This window comes from Protopterus annectens, chromosome 14.part0 (genome assembly GCF_019279795.1).
Source record: "Protopterus annectens isolate FY-2018-M chromosome 14.part0, PAN1.0, whole genome shotgun sequence".
In the NCBI taxonomy this organism is placed as follows: domain Eukaryota; kingdom Metazoa; phylum Chordata; order Ceratodontiformes; family Protopteridae; genus Protopterus; species Protopterus annectens.
This window is the reverse complement of record NC_056748.1, coordinates 988,986,938-989,007,394: the sequence shown is the minus strand read 5'-3', so window position 1 is coordinate 989,007,394 and position 20,457 is coordinate 988,986,938. Positions and strand designations below refer to the sequence as shown.

At 41.5% G+C, this 20,457-nt stretch overlaps 1 protein-coding gene across 2 annotated transcripts in view; it reads left to right on the top strand.

The window, feature by feature from the left end:
- Positions 1–18,184, top strand: part of TUBGCP2 (tubulin gamma complex associated protein 2) — a 1,158,397-nt gene extending 1,140,213 nt beyond the window's left edge. For both annotated transcript variants that reach the window (XM_044056780.1, XM_044056781.1), the window contains exon 18: positions 16,477–18,184. In XM_044056780.1, the coding sequence (XP_043912715.1) occupies positions 16,477–16,585 (109 nt within the window). In that variant the 3' untranslated portion in view covers positions 16,586–18,184. The remainder of the gene's footprint in view (positions 1–16,476) is intronic.
- The last annotated feature ends 2,273 nt before the right edge of the window (positions 18,185–20,457 follow it).

The following is a 20,457-nucleotide window of genomic DNA, read 5'->3' as shown; positions in this document are numbered from 1 at the left end:
TCTAAAATTCACATACAAGTTCTCTACTAGTGAAATAGATTTCCTGGATGTGCTAGTCAGCATTGACACAACCAGGAGCCTCCAGACTAAATTATATAGAAAACCTTGTAGGAGGAATGCCATTTTGCACAGGGACAGTATGCACCCCAGCCATATATTTTGGAATGTTATCAAGGGTTATACAATGAGATTAAACTTTCAGGCAAGATGTCCAGATGCTTAAAAAAGAATTTCATGAAAGGGGCTATAAAGGATGTGAGGTTAAAAGGAACATTAGTATGGGAGTTACACAAATGGTAAATAAGGCAAAGTCATATTTTTTCAAACCAAGTCTTTGAAGCAAAATCTCCCCAGGCCATTAGTAATAGGAATAGTGTGCCTATGTCTTTATTTTATACTAGTGATATGACAGGCATAATGAACATTATTAAGTCAAATTGGTCTGTATTGAGCTTAGACAATGATATTTCAAAAGTTGTTGGTCACAGACCAAATTTAGATTTTAAGAACAAGAAATCTCTTAAAAGGCAGCTTTGCTATAAAAATGTAAAAGAAAAAGGTAAGAGACTAGATGATGGTTGGGCAGGTACTTTACAATGCCTTACATGCAATTTCTGTACATTTATTAATACATCAGTATGTTTTATTCATCCAGTCACCCAATTTGAGTATAAATTTAAAGTTAAAGCTAACTGTCGAACTAGGAATTTGACTTATCTGGCAACATGCACAGTTTGCTACTGTTTCTGTGTAGGAAAAACTAACAGGTCACTGATGGAACGAGTCAGGGAGCATATATATTGTATTAGGAATGGTGACACCAAAAATGCACTGGCCAGACACTGCATGCAGAATGAAAATGAACATGGCTTTAGATTTCAAGTTGTTGAAATTATTTCTGAAAATATACGTGGAGGTGATGTGAAAAATTACACTGAAAGCAGAGAATTGCATTGGATTATTTTATGGCAAGCTGATAAATACCCAGGTCTAAGTGACAGGGTTTCTGTTAAACCTGTACTGAAAGCACAAGTCAGTTTAAATGATACAAGCTGTAGCTAAGTTTTTACCCTTCTCCAGTGTTTATTGGCTGCTTTGAACTAGAGTGAATATATTAAGAGTGCTTGCTGATGCAGTTTTTTATATGGTCTGTAGAAGCAGTAGTATTTGGTGTGACAGCGCTTACCTCGTTAAATTTTTAACATTTTGTGCTTCCAGTCGTGTTTCTGTGCCTTGTTTTCTTCAGTTACATTTGTTGTTGTCTTACAGGCACAGTTCATTCCTTGGGGATTTTCTTCTTTGTACAAGAAGAATTAAGAGAATACATTTCAATGGCCTGATAATAGAAAATTTAAGTCACTGCAGATGGGATTGGATGCAAATTTACACTCCTTGTTTTTGCTGCTTGTTGACGGAGAGAAGAAATAAAATCACCAGCCATGAAAAAATATGTATTTTGTTCATATATTTGGCTTTCTAGGTCTCTGTGCAAACCAGGTGATGTTTTATTTTATTAATTTTCATTTGTTTACTGGCCTAGGTGACTGAGCCAAGAATAGAAAGCCAATTGTAAGCACTGTCCCAAGGGAGATAAGTATTTTAACAAAACATTCTAATGTGACCAGCACAGTGAGGAAATGTAATACAAATCTTAAAGAATGCTAAGGCATATAGGCAACACATATTGCAGTTTGTTCAAATACTTAGATCCATTTGAGCTAACATGTAATATGAAAAATAATCATTTACAAGAAAGGACACTGAGCAAACTCAAATCTATAATATATAACATCAAGTATCCTTTTTTTTTTTTGTTATTTTTTCAAGTTATTTTAGCACTTTGTCTACTGCATACTTTTCTAGCTAGTTTCACTGTGTGTGAGGTATTAACTGGAAATTGTCCACTTTTATTAAGCATCTGTTTAGGTTGTTTGATTCTGATCTCCTGCCAAGAAGAGTGTAATATAACTTGTTTGCAGTTAGAAGCTTTCTCTAGAAGCTCCTTTATCTGTTTAAAACTTTCATTTAAAGGCTCACTGCTGCTTTTCTGCTGTGAGAAACATTTCTGCAGTTTGTTTCTACCCAAGCAGTGTGGGTATTTTGTAGCATTGTCCATATTTAGGCTTGTGTTTGGGCTAGTGTTTGTGGAGGCTGTGTGTCTGAGCACATGTTCAAAGACATCTTGCTTTAGACAAAGCCATTAGGCATTTTAGTGAGAGGGGATTATTTATGGTCATTGGCTGACTGGGGTCACCTGGACTACAGCTTAGAGTAAGCCCCTCATTGGTTCTTTTGAGCTGTTTTTAAAGTTATCTCAGGTTTCATCTTTCTATTACCTAAGAAGTTAAGTTTGTGAGTGTTTCTGCCATTTTACACTGAGCTAATCGAAGGAAGGACACTGAGCAAACTCGGATTTATAATATATAACATTAAGTATCCTGTTTTTTTTTTTGCTTATTTTTTTTTTCAAGTTATTTATAGCACTTTGTCTACTGCATACTTTTCTAGCTAGTTTCACTGTGTGTGAGGTATTAACTGGAAATTGCCCACTTTTATTAAGCATCTGTTTGGGTTGTTTGATTCTGATATCCTGCCAAGGAGAGTGTCATATAACTTGTTTGCAGTTAAAAGCTTTCTCTAGAGGCTCATTTATCTGTTTAAAACTTTCATTTAAAGGCTCACTGCTGCCTTTCTGCTGTGAGAAACATTTCTGTTTTGTTTCCCACCGTCCCTCCCTATTTGTATGCTGTTCTTATAGCTGGTGGCTTTGCAGTTGCCCGCCCCTACTGTAAATCTGATCTGGGACACTCTTCCCAATCTAGTGTTATTACCTCATTCTACCTAATACAGGGAGAACATTTGAGAAGGCCAATCCACTTAGTTTCTGCTCCTCCTTTCTCTCTTTTCACTTAAAAAAAAATCTAAGCTTTTTTCCTGCCTTTCCTGTGGGTAGTCTAGTCTGGATACAGATTTGCTGTGTCCAGGACTGTTTGTGGGCTTCTGAGCCCCCAAGCCTTTCTGTGTTGGAGGGAAGCCTTCTTGCTTAATTTTGTTTTTTAGAACTAGTCTGTTTTTTTAGTTTCAGCACTCAAGTCTGTTTCCTTGAGCTCAGCACTTGTTGGTGTAAAAGCCATGGCCTCAAGCTCAATGCCAAAAAGTGCATTGTCATCCCTTTTGGTAAAAACTCTGTACCCATAAGCTACCACGTAGGCGGTAGTCTACTTAACACCAAAATTGTGATGACGCCTTGGGACACAGGTGGACAGTAGTCTCTCTTTTGATAATCACATCGCCACAGTAGTCAGGAAATCCTTCTACGTGGCACACCTCATCACAAAAGGTTACTCATCCAGGAAAAAAGAGGTCATTGTTTCCTCACTGCCACTCATTAGACCCATTATAGAGTACAATGCCCCTTTTGGTATGTACCTCACAAGACATCTACAATAACTGTAAAGGCCGCAGAAATACCTCACAGACAGGATTACTGGCCTCAAACAGATGCCCTATGCAGACCGTCTCAAAAAACTGCAGCTTTACTCCGTCGCATATCACCTACTCAGAGGCGATTTCTGCCTAACACACAAAGCTATGTCAAACCCAGGGCTTTTGGACATGCTCCACTTAAAGAAATCCCAATCCCTCTGAGCTACACGCAGTAGGGACCTAAACCTTGTCACCACAATAAACAGAACATGCTGGAGGGATATATTCCTGCCCCAGAGACTTCCCATACTCTGGAACAAACTACCTATCTATATCAAACAAAGCTCCTCATTAGCACTCTTCAAGAAAAATCTTGATGATTGGATGGGAGATAGGAAATTCACCCCGGGGATCTCTTCTGTGGCTCTGCTCGACAGTGGTACAAGAAAATAATTTTTTTGGGTGGCGAAAGCCAGGGTACCTTTTGACTAGGCTTATATAGGCCCTAGGGCCAATAGCCTAGTACCTACCTATGAACCTATATAATCCTTGTAGTTGACAAAATGAGTAAGGTTGTCCTCAGGTTATCATGAATTTAATAACTATGGTATTGAGTAATAGGTTGAGAGACAATATAAGGGGGTTAAAAAGAGGATGGTTGCTAGATGTGGTTTAAGCTGAATAGAATGGTTTGGAATATGCAGCTGATACTTTTAGAGATGATAACTTAGTGTTAGTAATGGTAAATGTGTGGATGGGGTGAGTGAGCAAGTGAAAGTAGGGACTCTTGTTTGAAATGATGGCAAGACTTTCCGATTTCAAGAGCAATGCTTACTGTGCTGGCAACAGCCTTGTTTGATGGAACAATACTTGAGGGGAAGCAAGTCTAGAGGCCACGACCTTTACCTTTGAAAGTTAAGCTGATGACTTTTGTACAGATTATCAGAAACAATTCCAAAAGCCAAGAAAATACTGAAAGCACCAGCAAGCCAGAAAAAATATTTTCCCAGTTTTATTTAACAGATTAAGTGCTTTCGTCTGTTTGTAACTAAGAATTCATCAGAATCCATACTCACACCACAAAACACAGTACTTAAATAATACAGCAATACATATCACATGATAACATATCACTTGATTAATTAGTCATTAATAAAAAACTTTTAACCCCTTCTTAAATTCAAAAAACAAAATTACACACTACATATTCCTCAAAAAAAATAATAACTATACATAGACACTGGCATTTAACTTTATTTTCCATATCATCTCTTTGTATTCTATTAAGTCCTCCCATGGCCCCCCGTCATGCTTTGGGGTACATAATTCAACCTGAAAAACATAAAAGAGTGGGGGTGGGACTGAATATGTTTAAATAAGGAATTCCTTTCGTTCTTGTTTTTAATATCCAAGTTATGCTTACAAATTCGTCTTTGAATTTTTATTTATTCTGAATTATTTTAACAAAATGTTTGTTTTTTTAAACAATGAGGACATATATAAGGAAATGACTCAAAATTATATTCATGTTACTTACAGGAAAATTGATTTTTTTTCTCCAGGATATGTTTGATCAAGTGCAAATTGATGGTGAAGTGTTGAACTATTTACAAGTGACATTTCCGGTTGTGCCTGTTTTGGGTTAGATTATGTTCCCCAAAGCATGAGAAGGGGGCCATGGGAGGACTTAATAAAATATAGAGAGATGATATGGCAACTAAAGTTAAATGCTAGCGTCTTCCCTGGCTTGAATGAGTGTATTTCTATAGGTAGTGCATTACACTTAGTCTTATAATGTATAGTTATTAAGTTCTTTGTGGAATATTTAGTGTGTAATTTTTTTTTAATTTAAGAAGGGGTTAAAAGTTTTTTTATTAGCGACTAATTAATCAATTAACATGTTATTATGTGATATGTATTGTTGTATTATTTAAGTACTGTGTTTTGTGATGTGAGTATGGATTCTGATGATGTCTTAGTTACAAACTGACGAAAGTGCTTAATCTGTTTAATAAAACTGGGAAAATATTTTTTTCTGGCTTGCTGGTGCTTTCAGTATTTTCTCAGCTTTTGGAATTGTTTGTGGTCTTGGTTCCTGGTCCTTTGGTACATATTTAATATAGATTATCAGTTCAGACATCAGGGAAGTTTGTTAGAGAAGAATGATGCATAAGAGGAAGCATGCATGAGAGAGCCTGGTGGTGCAGTAGACAGTGAAATAAAAAGGACTCCAGGTTGTGGCTTTCCGTATGTAAAAGGAAAATAGGCAGGTGGTTTAGGGGATGTAAGATGAAGAACTTAGGACCTGTGGATATCAAAAATAATTGCAGTTTTTAGTAGATTAAGAGCAGAGTTTGAAGTGTATTGGTCATGTCTGGAAGCATGTTTGTTTTATAATCAATTTCATTTCCTAGTTTACTCCTCACAATGAAGTTGCAAGTTATTTTGCAAAAAAAAAAAAAAAATGAAGATTCTAGTGTGCTTTTTAGTTTTACAGTTTACTCAGATTTTCTCTTTAACCACACACACAAAACAACATCATGGTAGGTACCGAGTAATGGTTTACATACAATTGTAAAGCGTTATGGGTAATCAAAATAACTTACCTCTGTACAGGAGCTGCTTCTTATTTACATTTGGTTTCACTACTACATCAACATGTGTTAATTTTCAGTGCAAAGTGTTCTATCTACAAGATCTAGTTGGCAACGTGTCTTTCTAGGAAGTAAGAAACTACTTCTAATGCATAACAAGTTATACTAAAAGGGATTGAATCTTAAACATTGTAAAGAAAACTAGATGTACATAGGTGGTTGTACAAAAAACATACTCAGGAAGAAGAAACATAGTACATTGGCAAGAAAGCCCTATTTCAGTAGCGTCATCATCACATCATGATATATTGGGCTGTTCAAGTGCAAAGCAATCAAGGTATTCCTTTCATATAACCCTGTCCAGACCAGCCTTGACTATGGATGCCTCGGGCACTGATGGGGGCCATACTATGTATCTTAAAGTGTAGGGCCATCTTGATCCCCAAAGAAAAGAATCGGCATTGAAATGTGAAAGAAATAATGGCAGTGATCCGGGCCCTCGCAGCTTTCAAACACACTTGGAAATCAGGAGTTCTATATTTGATTATGGATAATGTCATAGTTATTTAGTACACAAACAGACAACAGTGGAGGTACTCATTCGAATCCTCCTTCAGGTTTGCCATGCCGGCTTGGGAAGATGCCCTACAGGCCCAGAAGATCCTGAGTGATGCTCACATCTTATCTCAAAAAAATTTTGTAGTTGGTCAGTTAAACAGGAATTCAGTAGACTCTCACATATGGATAATAAACAGGGACACTATTGTAGAACTTACAAGTGGGGGTACTAAATATCTCTCTGCTTTTCTGAGCGTTAGAGATATATAGAAATCAAGCTGCAGACCACAAAGCAAATGCACTTGAGTATTGAATGCCTTCTCCATTAACTGGGCTAGTCTGTTTTTCTATATGCTTTCCTTCCCATATCCTTAATCCCTTGAGTAATTCAGAAAATTAGGGAGAAAAGAGTAGAGGCAGTATTATTTTTTTTCTTGAAAAGGTAGCATTGATTCTCCTTTCTTCTGAAGGTGGTAAGGGAGGAACCAAAAATGCTACCTCAACGTGTCAGTCTCCTGAAGCAGCTCTGGAGGTCCTTGGTATGTGCCACACCTGTCTGCATTCAGACTAGCAGTGAAGAGGACATGAATTTAGTACCCTTTAGACACCTTTACTTTGGGGACATGCTTAATATAATTGGGAGAGCTAGGAGATCAGGTACAAAGAAATCCTACCAAGCCAAATTCAAGTTTTCCTTCTGGGGCCAATAAATGAACCAAGATGAAAAATCATTGGAGGCATCTGTGGTTCTACAGCATGTGTGTGAGTTGTTTACCTCTGGGTGCAAATGTGCATCCATTAAAGTGTATTGGTCAGCTGTTACAGCCTGCTTGCTCATGGAGCCTCATTTACAGCTAGGCCTCTGATGAAGCAGCTACTTAAAGATATCCTACACCCCCACCCCTTCCCCCAGGTAAAAGAGGTCATCTTTGCCTGGGATCTGAGTTTCTTCTTAAAGAAATTAACCTTACTTCACTTTCAACCTACAGCTACACTATTCCTGAATACCTCACTTGAACCACTCATAGCTATTACTTCAGCAAGAAGGATACCTGTGGTGTAAATATTAATGTATAAAGAGCCCTTATTAATGTTCCCTAAAGACACGGCAAGCTTGTGCATAAACCCCTCCTTCAGTGCCACACGTTATATGAGAAATGTCACTAAACCAAACCATTCAGTTTCCTATTTTCTTTCTTAAATTACAAAACAAGACAGACAAGATTTTACACTCTCTAGATGTTTGTTTCCTTTGCTACTAAAAATGAGTGAATGCCAGTCTGTAAGCAATTTCCAAGTGGATAGCTTATTTATGGTCTTCTGTTATGTGGTTCTCCAGAATCCACTATAAGTTCCCATCAAAGCTCATTGTACCAGGGACACAGCAGCTACCATTTATATTTTTTTTGGGGGGGGGGGGGGCAACACTCAAGGCCTTCTCAAGGCAGCTATAGGGTCATCCAGTGCACACTTTTTCCAAATACTCTAGATTGGATATTCAGCCTCAAGCCAGATGAGGTTTGTGCCTACCTTCCTTCAGGGACTGTTTCAGTCGTCCTATGGGTCCTAGTCGGCCTCCCTGTACTGGGGAAGGAAAGCTTTGAGAAGCATCCCTCTAGTGATGATTGCAACAGTGATCATACATATCTGCTATTATCACAACCTGCCATGAGAAGAATATAAGACAGTTGTATAAAGAACTTTATATGATAGTAGATGTCCAAGTAAGATCACTGTCACGCTACCAATTTCCCCTGTACACCCCAATGTTAAATTGTCAATCTCGCCTTCATTCTTGCTGGATGGGTTCGGAGCCGATCCTCGGCTCCGACTCGGCCAATACTAAAGCTCGAGAGCTATTTTTACCGGCTCGAGGCTCCCCTATATCCCACATTGCTAGGCGGTAAATACCCAGATCTCGTTTGCCGCTTTAGCTGTGAGGTGCTTGTTTCTACCGGCTCTGCGGGTTAGTGACCTTTTATAGTTGTCAAACTCTAAAATCCCCTTATTTTTCTTTAGGATAGTTTCTCAAAATAGTCTTTTAGTTATCTATCCCTAGTTTCATTCGGGTTCCCCTAATTGTTTTTCCCGTTTATCCCCTGTTAATTTCCTTAGGCCTTCGGGCCCTCCTCACTTCTTTCCCTTAGTCATACTTTATTGTGTGAGTGATTGGCTTAGTTTTCCCCTTTCTTTAAAGGTGTGTCTGTGTGTGTGTCTGTGTTTTACAGCCACTTTAGGATGTCTAAAGACTCCAAGGTCTCAGGCTTCAAGAAGTGTGACTCGTGCTGTCAGAAAATGTCTCTGACAGACGGTCACACTTCTTGTGTATATTGCCTGGGACCTTTGCACCTGCAGGACTCTTGTTCTGTCTGCCACGCTTTCAGTCCAAGAGTCCTGCAGGAACGCAAAAACAAACTGATACTTCGAGGCTTATTAAAGCCTGAAGGCTCCCTGAACCAGACCGCATCAGGAAAACCTTCTAAGCCTTCCAAGGCGTCGGCTCCAGCTTCTGAGCCATCCGCTGGTGGCTCTAAGGCTGCTTCGACATCGACTCTGTCTGGAGCCGATGTTTCGAAGATTCAAACTGTTACCTCGGCTCCAGCTGGAGCTGAGAGGTCCGAGACTCAGACGGCTTCGATAGCTTTGTCGGAGCCATCTACTAGGAAGAGATCGAGATCCCCATCCATTGGCTCTATCCACTCGGCCCCGGGATCTCCACTTTTATCAGAGAGGAGCCATAGGTCCCACTCCTCTCGGTCCTCCAGACTGTCCGACCACGACTTAGAGAGGGTGGTGAGCAGACTTCTCAAGTCCCAGGCACTGGCCCAAATACTGCATAGCCCTACTCAACGGTCAGTGGCTATACCCATCCCTTCCTCAGTTCTTCCTCCTATTCCCATGAGTTCGGAGCCGGAGCTTCTGGGAGCCGTGACTGTCGGAGCCGATACTTCCACTTTCGGCTCCGTCGTCGGCTCCGATCTCCTCCTTGGAGGGATCTGGGCACCGGGCTTCCCTCTTCGGCTCCGAGGGGGCGAGTGGCATCGGACCCTTGTCCAAGCCCGTTCTCCCTCTCGGAGCTTCGGCGCTGGTGAGCTCGGCCCCGACATCGGCCTCGGAGCCGTCCCTTTCGGTGCCAGGAGGAGTCCTCATCTCTTCTGAGCGGGGATCTTCGGCCCCGCCTGATCGGGGCACCTTCGAGGTCATGCGGAGCGTGCTAGACCCGGTGTCTGCTCCACGGTCGGCTCCCTCAGCTCCTCCCTCTACAGTGCCTGCGATGGTCTCTACCCACCCTCTCGTCCCAGACTGTAGAGAGCCAACGTCTCAAGTTTCCCCACTGGGAATATCCTCCTCTTCCAAGGCTTCTCCTGATCCTTCAGGGGAACCCCCTCGGAAGAAACAATGCAAGAGGAAGCATATTGACTCCCCCGAGTCTATCACCTCAGATACCGACTTGGATGAGTCGGAAGGGTCCCCACGGTCCTCCTCTGAGGATGTCTCCTTTTCAGACATCCTTGAGATCCTTAGACAGAGGGGGAACTGGTCCACCCTTAACCCTTCAGAGGACGAGTCGGTCTACCTTGAGGCTTTTGGCTCTCGCCCTTCCACCTCCTGGGTATCTCCTCCCTTTGACCCCCTCATGGAAGTGGTGGCAAGGAAGGCGTGGACAGCCCCTGATACGGTGGAACCTACCCCACGAAGGCCGTCCAAAGTTTATTACAGCTCCTAAGGACAAAGAATTTTTATCCAAGGGCGTCTCTGTTGATGCTATGGTGGTGGCCGCAGCCACTAAGAAGGAATTAGCCGATCCTTCGGTACCTATCCATCCTCCTAATAGGGAATCTAGGACTATGGATAGGTACGGTAAGCGGATGTTCTCCTCAGCGACCTTTGCTATGCGTTCGCTGAACTACTTGTGTCACTTCACCCGTCTTCAGAGAGATATGCTCAAGGAAATGGGTGATGCTTTGCAGGATCCAACAACTGAGGGGTTTCGAGACAAAATGAACTCCCAGTTGGCAACCCTGAATTCAGTCGTCAACTCCTCCATGCGTCTTATTTCCTATGTGGCCGATGGGGCGAGTAGGGCCGCTGGCACAGGTGTAGCTTTGCAACGTCATGCCTGGATGCGGCTTTGTAACTTTGCGGGCCCTTTCAAGGCGTCCTTCACCAATTTTCCTTTTGATGGTTCAGCGTTGTTTGGACCTCAGGTGAAGGACACGTTGACTAGGTGCGAACAGGATGGCAAGACTCTATCTGCCGTGGGAGTCCGGTTTTCTACCCCTTCTAGACCGTATTCCAAGGGTCAGAAGGGGGGGGAAATGTGGTTCCGCAAATCACAGGGAGTCTCGCCTGATGCACGGAGTCAGTTCTCCTCTAGAGGCAGTGGGGGGAACAGCAATAGATGCCGCCCTAGGGGCAGGGGGGGTCCGCAAAATCAAGGTAGCAGAGAGACTCTCTCTGACAAACCTTTTCAGCATCCCTGAGGAGCTGCCCGACTGTCCACCTTCGGAGGCAGTCGGGGGAAGATTATCACTGTATCCAGAAGCCTGGCTTCCTCTCACTCAAGACAAATGGATACAGTCAATTATATCCGAGGGTTACAAAATTCCCTTTGTCCACATCCCATCTCAACCAAAAGGGCCCCTTCCAGACGTTCCACCCGGTCTAAGGGAACAAGCAGCGCTAGAAATATCAAAGCTGCTGTCAAAAAGAGCTATCCAGCCAGTCCCGGCAGACCAGCAAGGATCCGGAATCTACTCCAAATTCTTTTTGGTTCCAAAAAAGACAGGGGACTGGAGACCGATATTGGATCTCAGCAGACTAAACAAGTCTGTAAACAAAACAAAATTCCGGATGGTCACGCTTCAGTCCATTCTACCCTTCTTGGGTCAGGACAATTGGATGTGCTCAATAAACCTTCAGGATGCGTACTATCATATCAAGATGCACAGACGCTCCAGAAGGTTCCTCCGCTTCCGGCTGGGAGCCAGTCACTATCAGTTCAGAGCCCTGCCCTTTGGTCTCACTGCAGCCCCCCCGAGTGTTCACCAAATGCATGGCAGTGGTCACGGCTCATCTGAGACGACAAGGATTCCAGGTGTTTCCATATTTAGACGACTAGCTCCTTACCGCTACCACCAGGTGTCAACTTCTCATATCCAGAGACTACACCATTCATACTTGTCAAGCTCTAGGCATTTCCATAAATTTCGAAAAATCTGCCTTGTTGCCTTGTCAGTCTATTACCTTTATAGGCGCCACCTTAGACACAATTCATCTTTCCACGAAGCTAACAGAGCAAAGAGCATCAGATATCCGCAAACATGTTCACATTCTTCTTCAGTGCGACAGGATCAAAGCCAGGTTTGTCTTGAAGGTTTTAGGTCTCATGGCAGCTGCCATTACACTTCTTCCCCTAGCCCGCTTTCACATGCGGATCCTCCAGTGGATGCTGTTTTCTCAGTGGTCCTTCCAACAGCTCCCAATGTCTCACAGTATTCTGCTGACCCAATCATGCAAGAAGCATCTATCTTGGTGGATGACCTCCCCTCTAGTTCTTCAGGGCAGATCCGTTGCCCCCCCCCGGTTGCCACGGTGACAACGGACGCCTCCCTGATCGGGTGGGGGGGCATTGTCAGGGCAAGGACGGTCCAGGGCACATGGCAACCTTTCGAAAGCCATTTGCACATAAATGTCCTGGAGATGAGAGCAGTACTTTTAGCGTTGCAAGCCCTTCAGCACTCTCTTCCCACCGGGATTATTGCAATTCAGACAGACAATATGTCTGTAGTATGGTACATCAACAAACAGGGCGGAACCAAGTCTTATCCCTTATGTCGAGAGGCACTCAGACTTTGGCAGTGGGCGATCTCATCTCAGCGGTTTCTGATAGCAATGCACATCCCCAGGAAGTCCAACGTGATAGCGGACAAGTTGAGCAGGGCCATACTCATACCACACGAGTGGTCTCTCAAACAGTCAGTGCTGGAAGAAATTTTTCAGAGATGGGGCAGACCTTGCTGCGATCTTTTTGCTACTCCCCAAAACAGCAAGTGTCACGATTTCTTCACCCTCTTTCCCCTACCAGGTCAACCCACCAGGGACGCTCTAGTCCACGATTGGCCCCGGGGACTTCTGTATGCCTTTCCCCCCTTTCCACTGATCTCTCAAGTAATTCAGAAAGCTACCGCATTGAGAGTCGACATGATCCTCATTGCCCCTTTCTGGCCTCGTCAGATATGGTTTCTGTTCCTTCACCGGTTTCTGTTGGAGCAGCCTTGGCATCTGGATCCAGTGCCAGATCTTTTGACCCATCAATCAGGTCAGCTGCACCACTGCCTCCTATCTCTCAACCTCACAGCTTGGTTGCTCTGCTTCCTACCCTAGCCAGGCTTCCTTTAATTTCCCATTCGGTCCGTAACATCCTTATAGCCTCCCACAGGTCTTCTACAAGAAGGATTTACAATAGCAAGTGGAAACGTTTTTTCCTTCTGGGCAGCAACTAATAACATAGACCCTTTCACTGCACCTATCCAGTCTATACTAGACTTCCTGGCAGAACTTTTTCACTCAGGTTCTTCTTCGTCTACTATTAGAGTATAATTGGCGGCTATATCTAATTTCCATGTAGGCTTTTCAGACTCCAGCATCATGTCCCAAAAACTTTGCAAAGCCTTTCTAAAAGGTATCTTTTTGCTCAAGCCCCCAATTAGAGACCCTCCACCTCAGTGGGACTTAAATTTGGTTCTAGCCTCCTTGATTCCCCCCCCCTTCGAACCGGCCGCTTCCTGCTCTCTGAAATTGCTTTCATGGAAAACCCTTTTTCTAGTAGCCATAACATCAGCTAGACGGGTATCTGAACTTCATGCTCTTTGCAGTCATCCTCCATACTTAGTTTTCCACAAAGACAGGGTGTCCCTTCGGACCAACCCTTCCTTTTTACCCAAGGTTTCTTCTGAGGCGAATCTGAATCAGACAATCGACCTTCCAGTTTTCTTCCCTAATTATTCCAACAAGGCAGAACAAAAGTTACATTTCCTAGATGTTCATCGCCAGCTTCATTATTATTTGGATAGAGCTAAACAGTTTAGGAAGTCTAACCAGCTATTCCTATCTTATGTGGAAGGGAAGATGGGCCTTCCAGTTTCCAAAGTGTCCCTTTCGAGATGGCTGGCCTCTGTAATTTCCTTCATTTATGAACTCAGACACCAAAAGCTACCATCACAACCTAGAGCTCATTCAACCAGGGCGTTAGCTACGTCAGTAGCCTTCCAAGACAGACTGCCCATAGATTCCATCTGTCAAGCTGCTACATGGGCTTCTCCTCATACCTTTATCTCACATTATAAATTGGATATGGCCTCCAGAAACCGGGCTAACTTTGGTTCCACCGTCCTCAAGAGTCTGTTCCGATGAGCCACCCAGGATAAGGGTGCTAGGGACGCGGTCCCATCCAGCAAGAATGAAGGCGAGATTGACAACTTAACATTGAGAAGTTATGTACCTACCATAACATTCCATGTTAGTTGTCTTCTTCTCGCCTTCTTTCTTGCGTCCCACCCTCCATCCCCCTAGCCTGGACAGACCGAGAGGATCCTTGGGATCTTTTATCTTCCACAGCGTCAACGACCTCTATAGCCCCTGATTGATAGTTCTACAGGTAGTTTCTATAGAGGTGGATTTCATTTTTCTCTGTCTCTAGGAGACCAGCACTGCTATACTTTTAGCTATCAAACGATATCTGGGTATTTACTGCCTAGCATTGTGGGATATAGGAAAGCCTCGAGCCGGTAAAAATAGCTCTCGAGCTTTAGTATTGGCCGAGTCGGAGCCGAGGATTGGCTCCGAACCCATCCAGCAAGAAAGAAGGCGAGAAGAAGACAACTAACATGGAACGTTATGGTAGGTACATAACTTCTCATTTTCCATTATGGGGAAATCCTAGGACTGGGGTATGTCCCCAGGTTCCTTCCTCTCTTCTGCCCCTGTTGCTGTCTTTTTAAGACCCTGACTCCCCCCCGCTTTGTCCATGTTTCCTTGAGAGTGCCACACTTCTGGGATGGTTGTTGTTAGGCTGAGATGGGGCCCCTCTCTTTTAGATGGTTCTATTCCAACCTCTTCAGGGACAAGAAATAACTAAAGATGGCATGGACTGATACTGTCTTTATAATGGAAACATATAGATTTTGGTAAGGAACGTGGAGTTAACCCATTTTGGAGTGGGTGGATGCACAGCTCTGGAAGATTAGCCAGATGTCCAGACTGCCTGTTGCAGACATCCCTCTTTTTTCACTATAACAGTGATTCTACTCAACCATGTACTATTATGGTAAGTTCTGTACATGGCTGTGCTTTCCCATCAGACAGTCAGCATCTTCTTGATGTCCGGGCACAAAGGTGTAAATCCTGGTATGGAGAAAATAGCTGGGGCCTGGTAGTCCCATACAGGGCTCTGGTGAGTCCCCTGTCCCAAGGACCCATAGTCCATGACCAGATGAGTCAAGTCACCAAGCTTCATGATCAGGATCGGCACCCACAGGCTACAGCTGATGGTGTAGGACAGAGCAGGAACCCCAGGATGTTTGCTTCATATTGAAAGCCAAGAGTGTACCTCCCTCCAGTCCTAAGGTATTAGATAAGGCTAAGGAGTGGTTTATGCTCAAGCATTTAGTAGTCTATGATTAGCTTATCACTTGAAGGGTATTACTATGCAGCTGGACACTTCCTGAAAGTGCTTACCCTTTTGACAGTGCTTTGACCTATGCTGTTTGGGGTGTCAGAAGGACTTTCCCTGCCTTTTTTTTTTTTTTAAAAGCCCTTGACGTCCATTTTTACAAAGTTTTACAAAGTAGGCAACAAAGCTTTCTCAGCTTAGATACCGTGATTCAGTGGTTGATCTGTTGGCACATATGGCAGTTATTATTATTGTGCTGTTCCCCAAGCCAATAATGGATTTTAAGGGATTGGCTGGTAATTTGATGACCTCTTGGATGCTTATTGTCATGCTTGTACCAGCAAAAGCAAGGATTGGGGTCTGAACTGTCTAGACAGATAAAAAGATCTCATGGACTTAAGGGATAACTGTGTTTGTGTATCTGGCATGTTAAATTAGGATGCATGTCAACCAAGCATGCAGACATTGCAGAAAGTGTTTCTTGAAGAAAAAAATGCAAAGCTCTGATGGGTGGAGAAGAAATCACTAGTCACTGACTTGTCAAGATGGGTGTTTGATATTATATAAAGATGTTATGTTATTATTCCTTTGTTGAGAGAACTTATAAGACCTCATCATTGTGAAGATTTAGACAAAAGACGATAGAGGCAGTTCAGAGGACAGCAGAAATGCTGCAGAGTCTGCAGTTGAAGCTGTGTAATGAGGCACTACAAGAACTTATACATATTATGAATCGTTTTCAAGAAGGAAAGAAAGAAAGAAAGCAGAAAGGGAGCATAATTACCTCATTGGTTTAATTGGTGTCCATGTACTTAATGTATAAATGTTTTAATGTACAGGAAGAGGAGGCCACAAATTGAAAATACACTGTTAATGCTTCATGGGAGACATGAAGACATTTTTTCACTGAAAAGGTAGTGGATGGTTGGGATATGTTACTAGTAGTAGTATGATCATATTAGCAAGAATTTGAGAATGCATGTACAAACATTGAGAAGAAATAGTTTGCTGGTTAGGTAAGATCTCTGCCTTATTCAGCAGGTGTGGAAACTGGTAGACAAGATTGTCTAAATAGACCTTATCTTCCAGCAAAATTGCTATTTCGTTGTTAAAAGTACTTTTGGTAAACAGACTTGCATTTGCATCAGACTATCATTCTCCTCCTCTGCAGTACTGAAGTTAACAGAAAGATTTCTGACATATTTTATTTTATTTGTTTTACAGGTTGGATTTTAATGGGTTTTACAGTGAACGTTTGGAGCGCATGTCTGCTGAAAGAAGTCAGAAGGCAGTTTCTCAAGTAGCTGTTCCAAAAATTATAGCATCTGCTTAGTAAAGCACTGTAATATATTTGTGTCTGTATATTACTGTTTTATAGGAAATTATAACAGTTGTGTGACTGTGCCTATTTATTTGTGTATACATGATGGCATAAGGCACATTATAAAGCAGGCCTTAAAAGTGGCCTGCAGTATTTTCTATAAAGGAGCTTGTACATTTCAGTGATATCCAGATACCAAGGACTGGATGTTAGTAATTTAATGTCTATGTTTTTATTTAGACAGATGTACATTTTTTCTGTTTTTGCTCAGTTCTGTTGCACTCTCTTTGGATTTCTAGAATATATTTTGCCACTGGGCACTGGTAAGAAAACAGTGTGTACCACATAAGGTATTGCTGTAAAATATAAGGTAATTTACCCCGGTACTTGCCAACCAACAAGCCTCCACCAGTGGAACCTTGAGTACATTCATGATATTGTATCAAGTATTTCTACTACAGAGACGAGATCCATCCTGAGAGACCATTATCCAGGTAGACATGAATTTAGTTTGTGCTTGCAACCCCCGTATGCACTATGGGGGAGGCACCATCATCACATGGCTTGGTTAGTCTGGATTACCCCCTCCCTTGCAGTCTGGATCCCTGTGATGACTGAACTTGCATGTGTCCAACCACAGCAAGGTTATTATTGTCCGTTTGGCCCTGTAAGTCCAGCTCAACCCGAAATAAGGACCTGAAGATATTCATGTCAATGTATCCACAACTGACAGGTACCTCCTCCTCCTCCAATCAGCAGCCACATCATTCTGACATAGACTGTAGGGCCCTAACCCCATCCACTGGTGGCTGACATTTACACAGCATTACTGCAGGCCAACAGTGCCCTCTCCCTTAATCATGCCCCTGACAGCTACTGTTAAAAGGCTTGCGATACCAAGTACACGTCACCTTGATCACTGGCCTTCAGTATAGGTTTGCATTCGGAGTATCAGCTGATTGGAAACCACATCTCGTTCCCTCCATAATGGTTGAGCCTGCTTTAGCCCCTCTCTCCCATCCCCCAATCTGTCTGTTTGAGGTGGAGACCTAGGTCATAGTGAAAGATTTATTTCTCTGTGCTAGAGATGGGTAGCATAAAGGAAAACACTTTTTAACATTTAGTTCTTCCCTAGTAAGTTATGTGCATCACTTTAGTATCACACAAACAACCCAGGGATTCAGGTTCTGCCTTACTTCTGATTTATTACATTGTATATTATTTCCAACAAGGTACTGTTTAGTAGATCTTATTTGAAGAGCAAGTGAAAATTGCAAAGGACAGAGAGACTTTTTTTCGTAAATCAACTAAATTACATAGTAGTTGATAATACTTCTTGATTAACTGTCTGTATAGAAACAAGAGCTTTCTAAACTTCAGTGGTAAATGTCAGTTTTCATTTTGCCAAATGCTATACCTGATAGAATGATGACTTATGCAGAGGACTGTGTGTTATAGTACTGTTCATTGCACCATGACCCTGAACATATGTTGAGTTTTTTTAGTACTGGATGATAAGCCAACCACGTATGTGGCAGTAAGACTGAGCATGGTGCATGAGTAATGGTTGAAGGACTCTCTCTAAATAAAAAAGTGTAATTTTGAGCTACATGAGTGCCTTTATCTTTAATTTTATTCATTCTTAACTCTGTATAACTGTACAGACAACAAAACAGTTGTTGAATCCCAAGGTTTTCAGAGTAGCAGACCTCCAGGTTACCACTGATTTGTTCTGACCCAAGAGCTGTCTTGTTTTGTACAATTGGTTGCATGCATTCCTCTGTCACAGAGCCATCTGGGATTTTGGAGAAAAATGAAAGAATTCTGTTGGAAGGATTTCTTCCCATTTATGTTAATAGTCTAAAAACATTAACACACTTGTTTGAAGTGTTTTCTTTTTTTTAAAACAAGTTTATTATTTTTAACATACAAAATAAATATTATAACAATCTTATACAAGCAGTTAATATATAAACAATTATAACATTTGATAAAACAACCAAAGTATTTACAAAGACATCCACTGCAAATCAAATCAATTAATTAAACTGTAACATCTTACTAATGAAACTAAGACTGTTTTAACAAATTTTGTAAAGTATCCCATATATTATAGTAAGATGTTTTCCTAATGGTTCTTGACTTTATTGTCATTAGTTCCATATGACATACTTCAATCATAACATTTTTAAATTCATTGTTTGAAGTGTTTTGAGATGCATGTTTTTAGGTTTTATCTTATGGATGAGATGCATTACTTCCCTGTTACTGTAAATACAGAACAGTCAGCATCACTGTGTTATTGAGAGTTAAGCAATAATGTTTTTACATGTTGCAATGGAGTAGTGTTAAGCATTTTAATTAGAGAACAGTGTTGTGAACCGATTGCTTCCAGAAACAAAATCTGGCGTAAACCCCAGTACTGATGTCCTGTTTTTGCATTCTTTTGATTATGTAATATCTCCTTTTTTAAGACTAAAATTTATTAAACAGTTGTGTTGTAACTTGTTTTAATGGCTAGCTGTGTTTGAATATCAGAATAATAATAATTTTCACATTAAAATGCTGTTACTGTTCTGTTTCCCACCTACCATTTCATCACCAATATAAACGTGCTTCTAGATCTTAATCTAAGTAGTTGTACATAGTGGACAAACATTTGGGATTTCTGTCCTCAACCCTGCTACAAAAGTCTTTATATTTTCTCAGAGTTGTCATTAGGGGTGAGGGGAAACCCCACTTTTGTCCTCATCAGCATCCCTAAGTCTGGACATGAGGATGTGAACTTTGCAGCAGTTTCTTCCAGCAACTTGTTATAGTATTTCTTTGTTTTGATGGGACAGGTTTCAACAATAACTAATAATGTGAGCCAGATTCAGTGAGTAGGCTTGAAAGTAGGAAATTGATAACCTGCTCCAACGTTGTGCAGTCTAGCAGTTGTTTATGTTAAGTAAATGGGTACCCCATTTGGGTGTGGGGGCATGCCCCTCATATAAATAATGTCTTCTTTCATGCCATTTGAATTAATCTTCCTGAAATTATTGGGTCTGGATGATTCAGGACTTTGTAAACTGTAACGTAACCATTCATTACTTTGTGCATCAATTTTCTTAGAATGCCTCATTGATGCCATAAAAATAATAGTATCTTCACATTTCAAACTAACATATACATCTCCGAAACTATAGTGGTTACTAAAGAAATGTAAATAAATTATTCAGCACAAACTATTTTTAAAGTGGTAGTATTCTTTAGGTTCTAGGACTTGAACTACATTTTATAAGTCACAGTAAACATAATAACTATTAAGTTTGTAATATTTTGCAAACAACTTGGAATATCTCAGCAACAACTCAAGTTACACTCACACTGTAAGCAGCATTTTGTTCATCCTGCCGAGAGCTTTCTTAGGAGGCTAAGCATTTCTGTCTGTACTGCTTGGTTGTCAGGATATTTAGAAAAAAATTATAACAGTAATAAATACATAAATAAATACTATAGGAACAGTAATTAATATCTCATTACCTGCAGTAGACAGAGGTCAAATATCAATACAGGTGTGTTTGCCATTATGTAGGCTTTAAGATGAAATCATTTAATACTCTGTATGTAGCATGGTTTTGAAATTATTAATGCAAATATGAACAAGCAGTATTTGACACCTGCAGGCGTCTGTAGGATGTAACTCCAGAAATACTTACAGGTATTACCCGGCTGTAATGATTTAATTGAGAGACTGCTGAAGTTGTTTACCCTCTGTTCCCTAAGGTTCAGTGATCTCGGAGGGAGTGTTGCAGGGATCCAGTGCTGTAAGGGTACAAAAGGGACTTTTAGCATGTTTTATTTTTTAGCAGCATGGTACCCTGTGGATTTGTTTTAGTGAA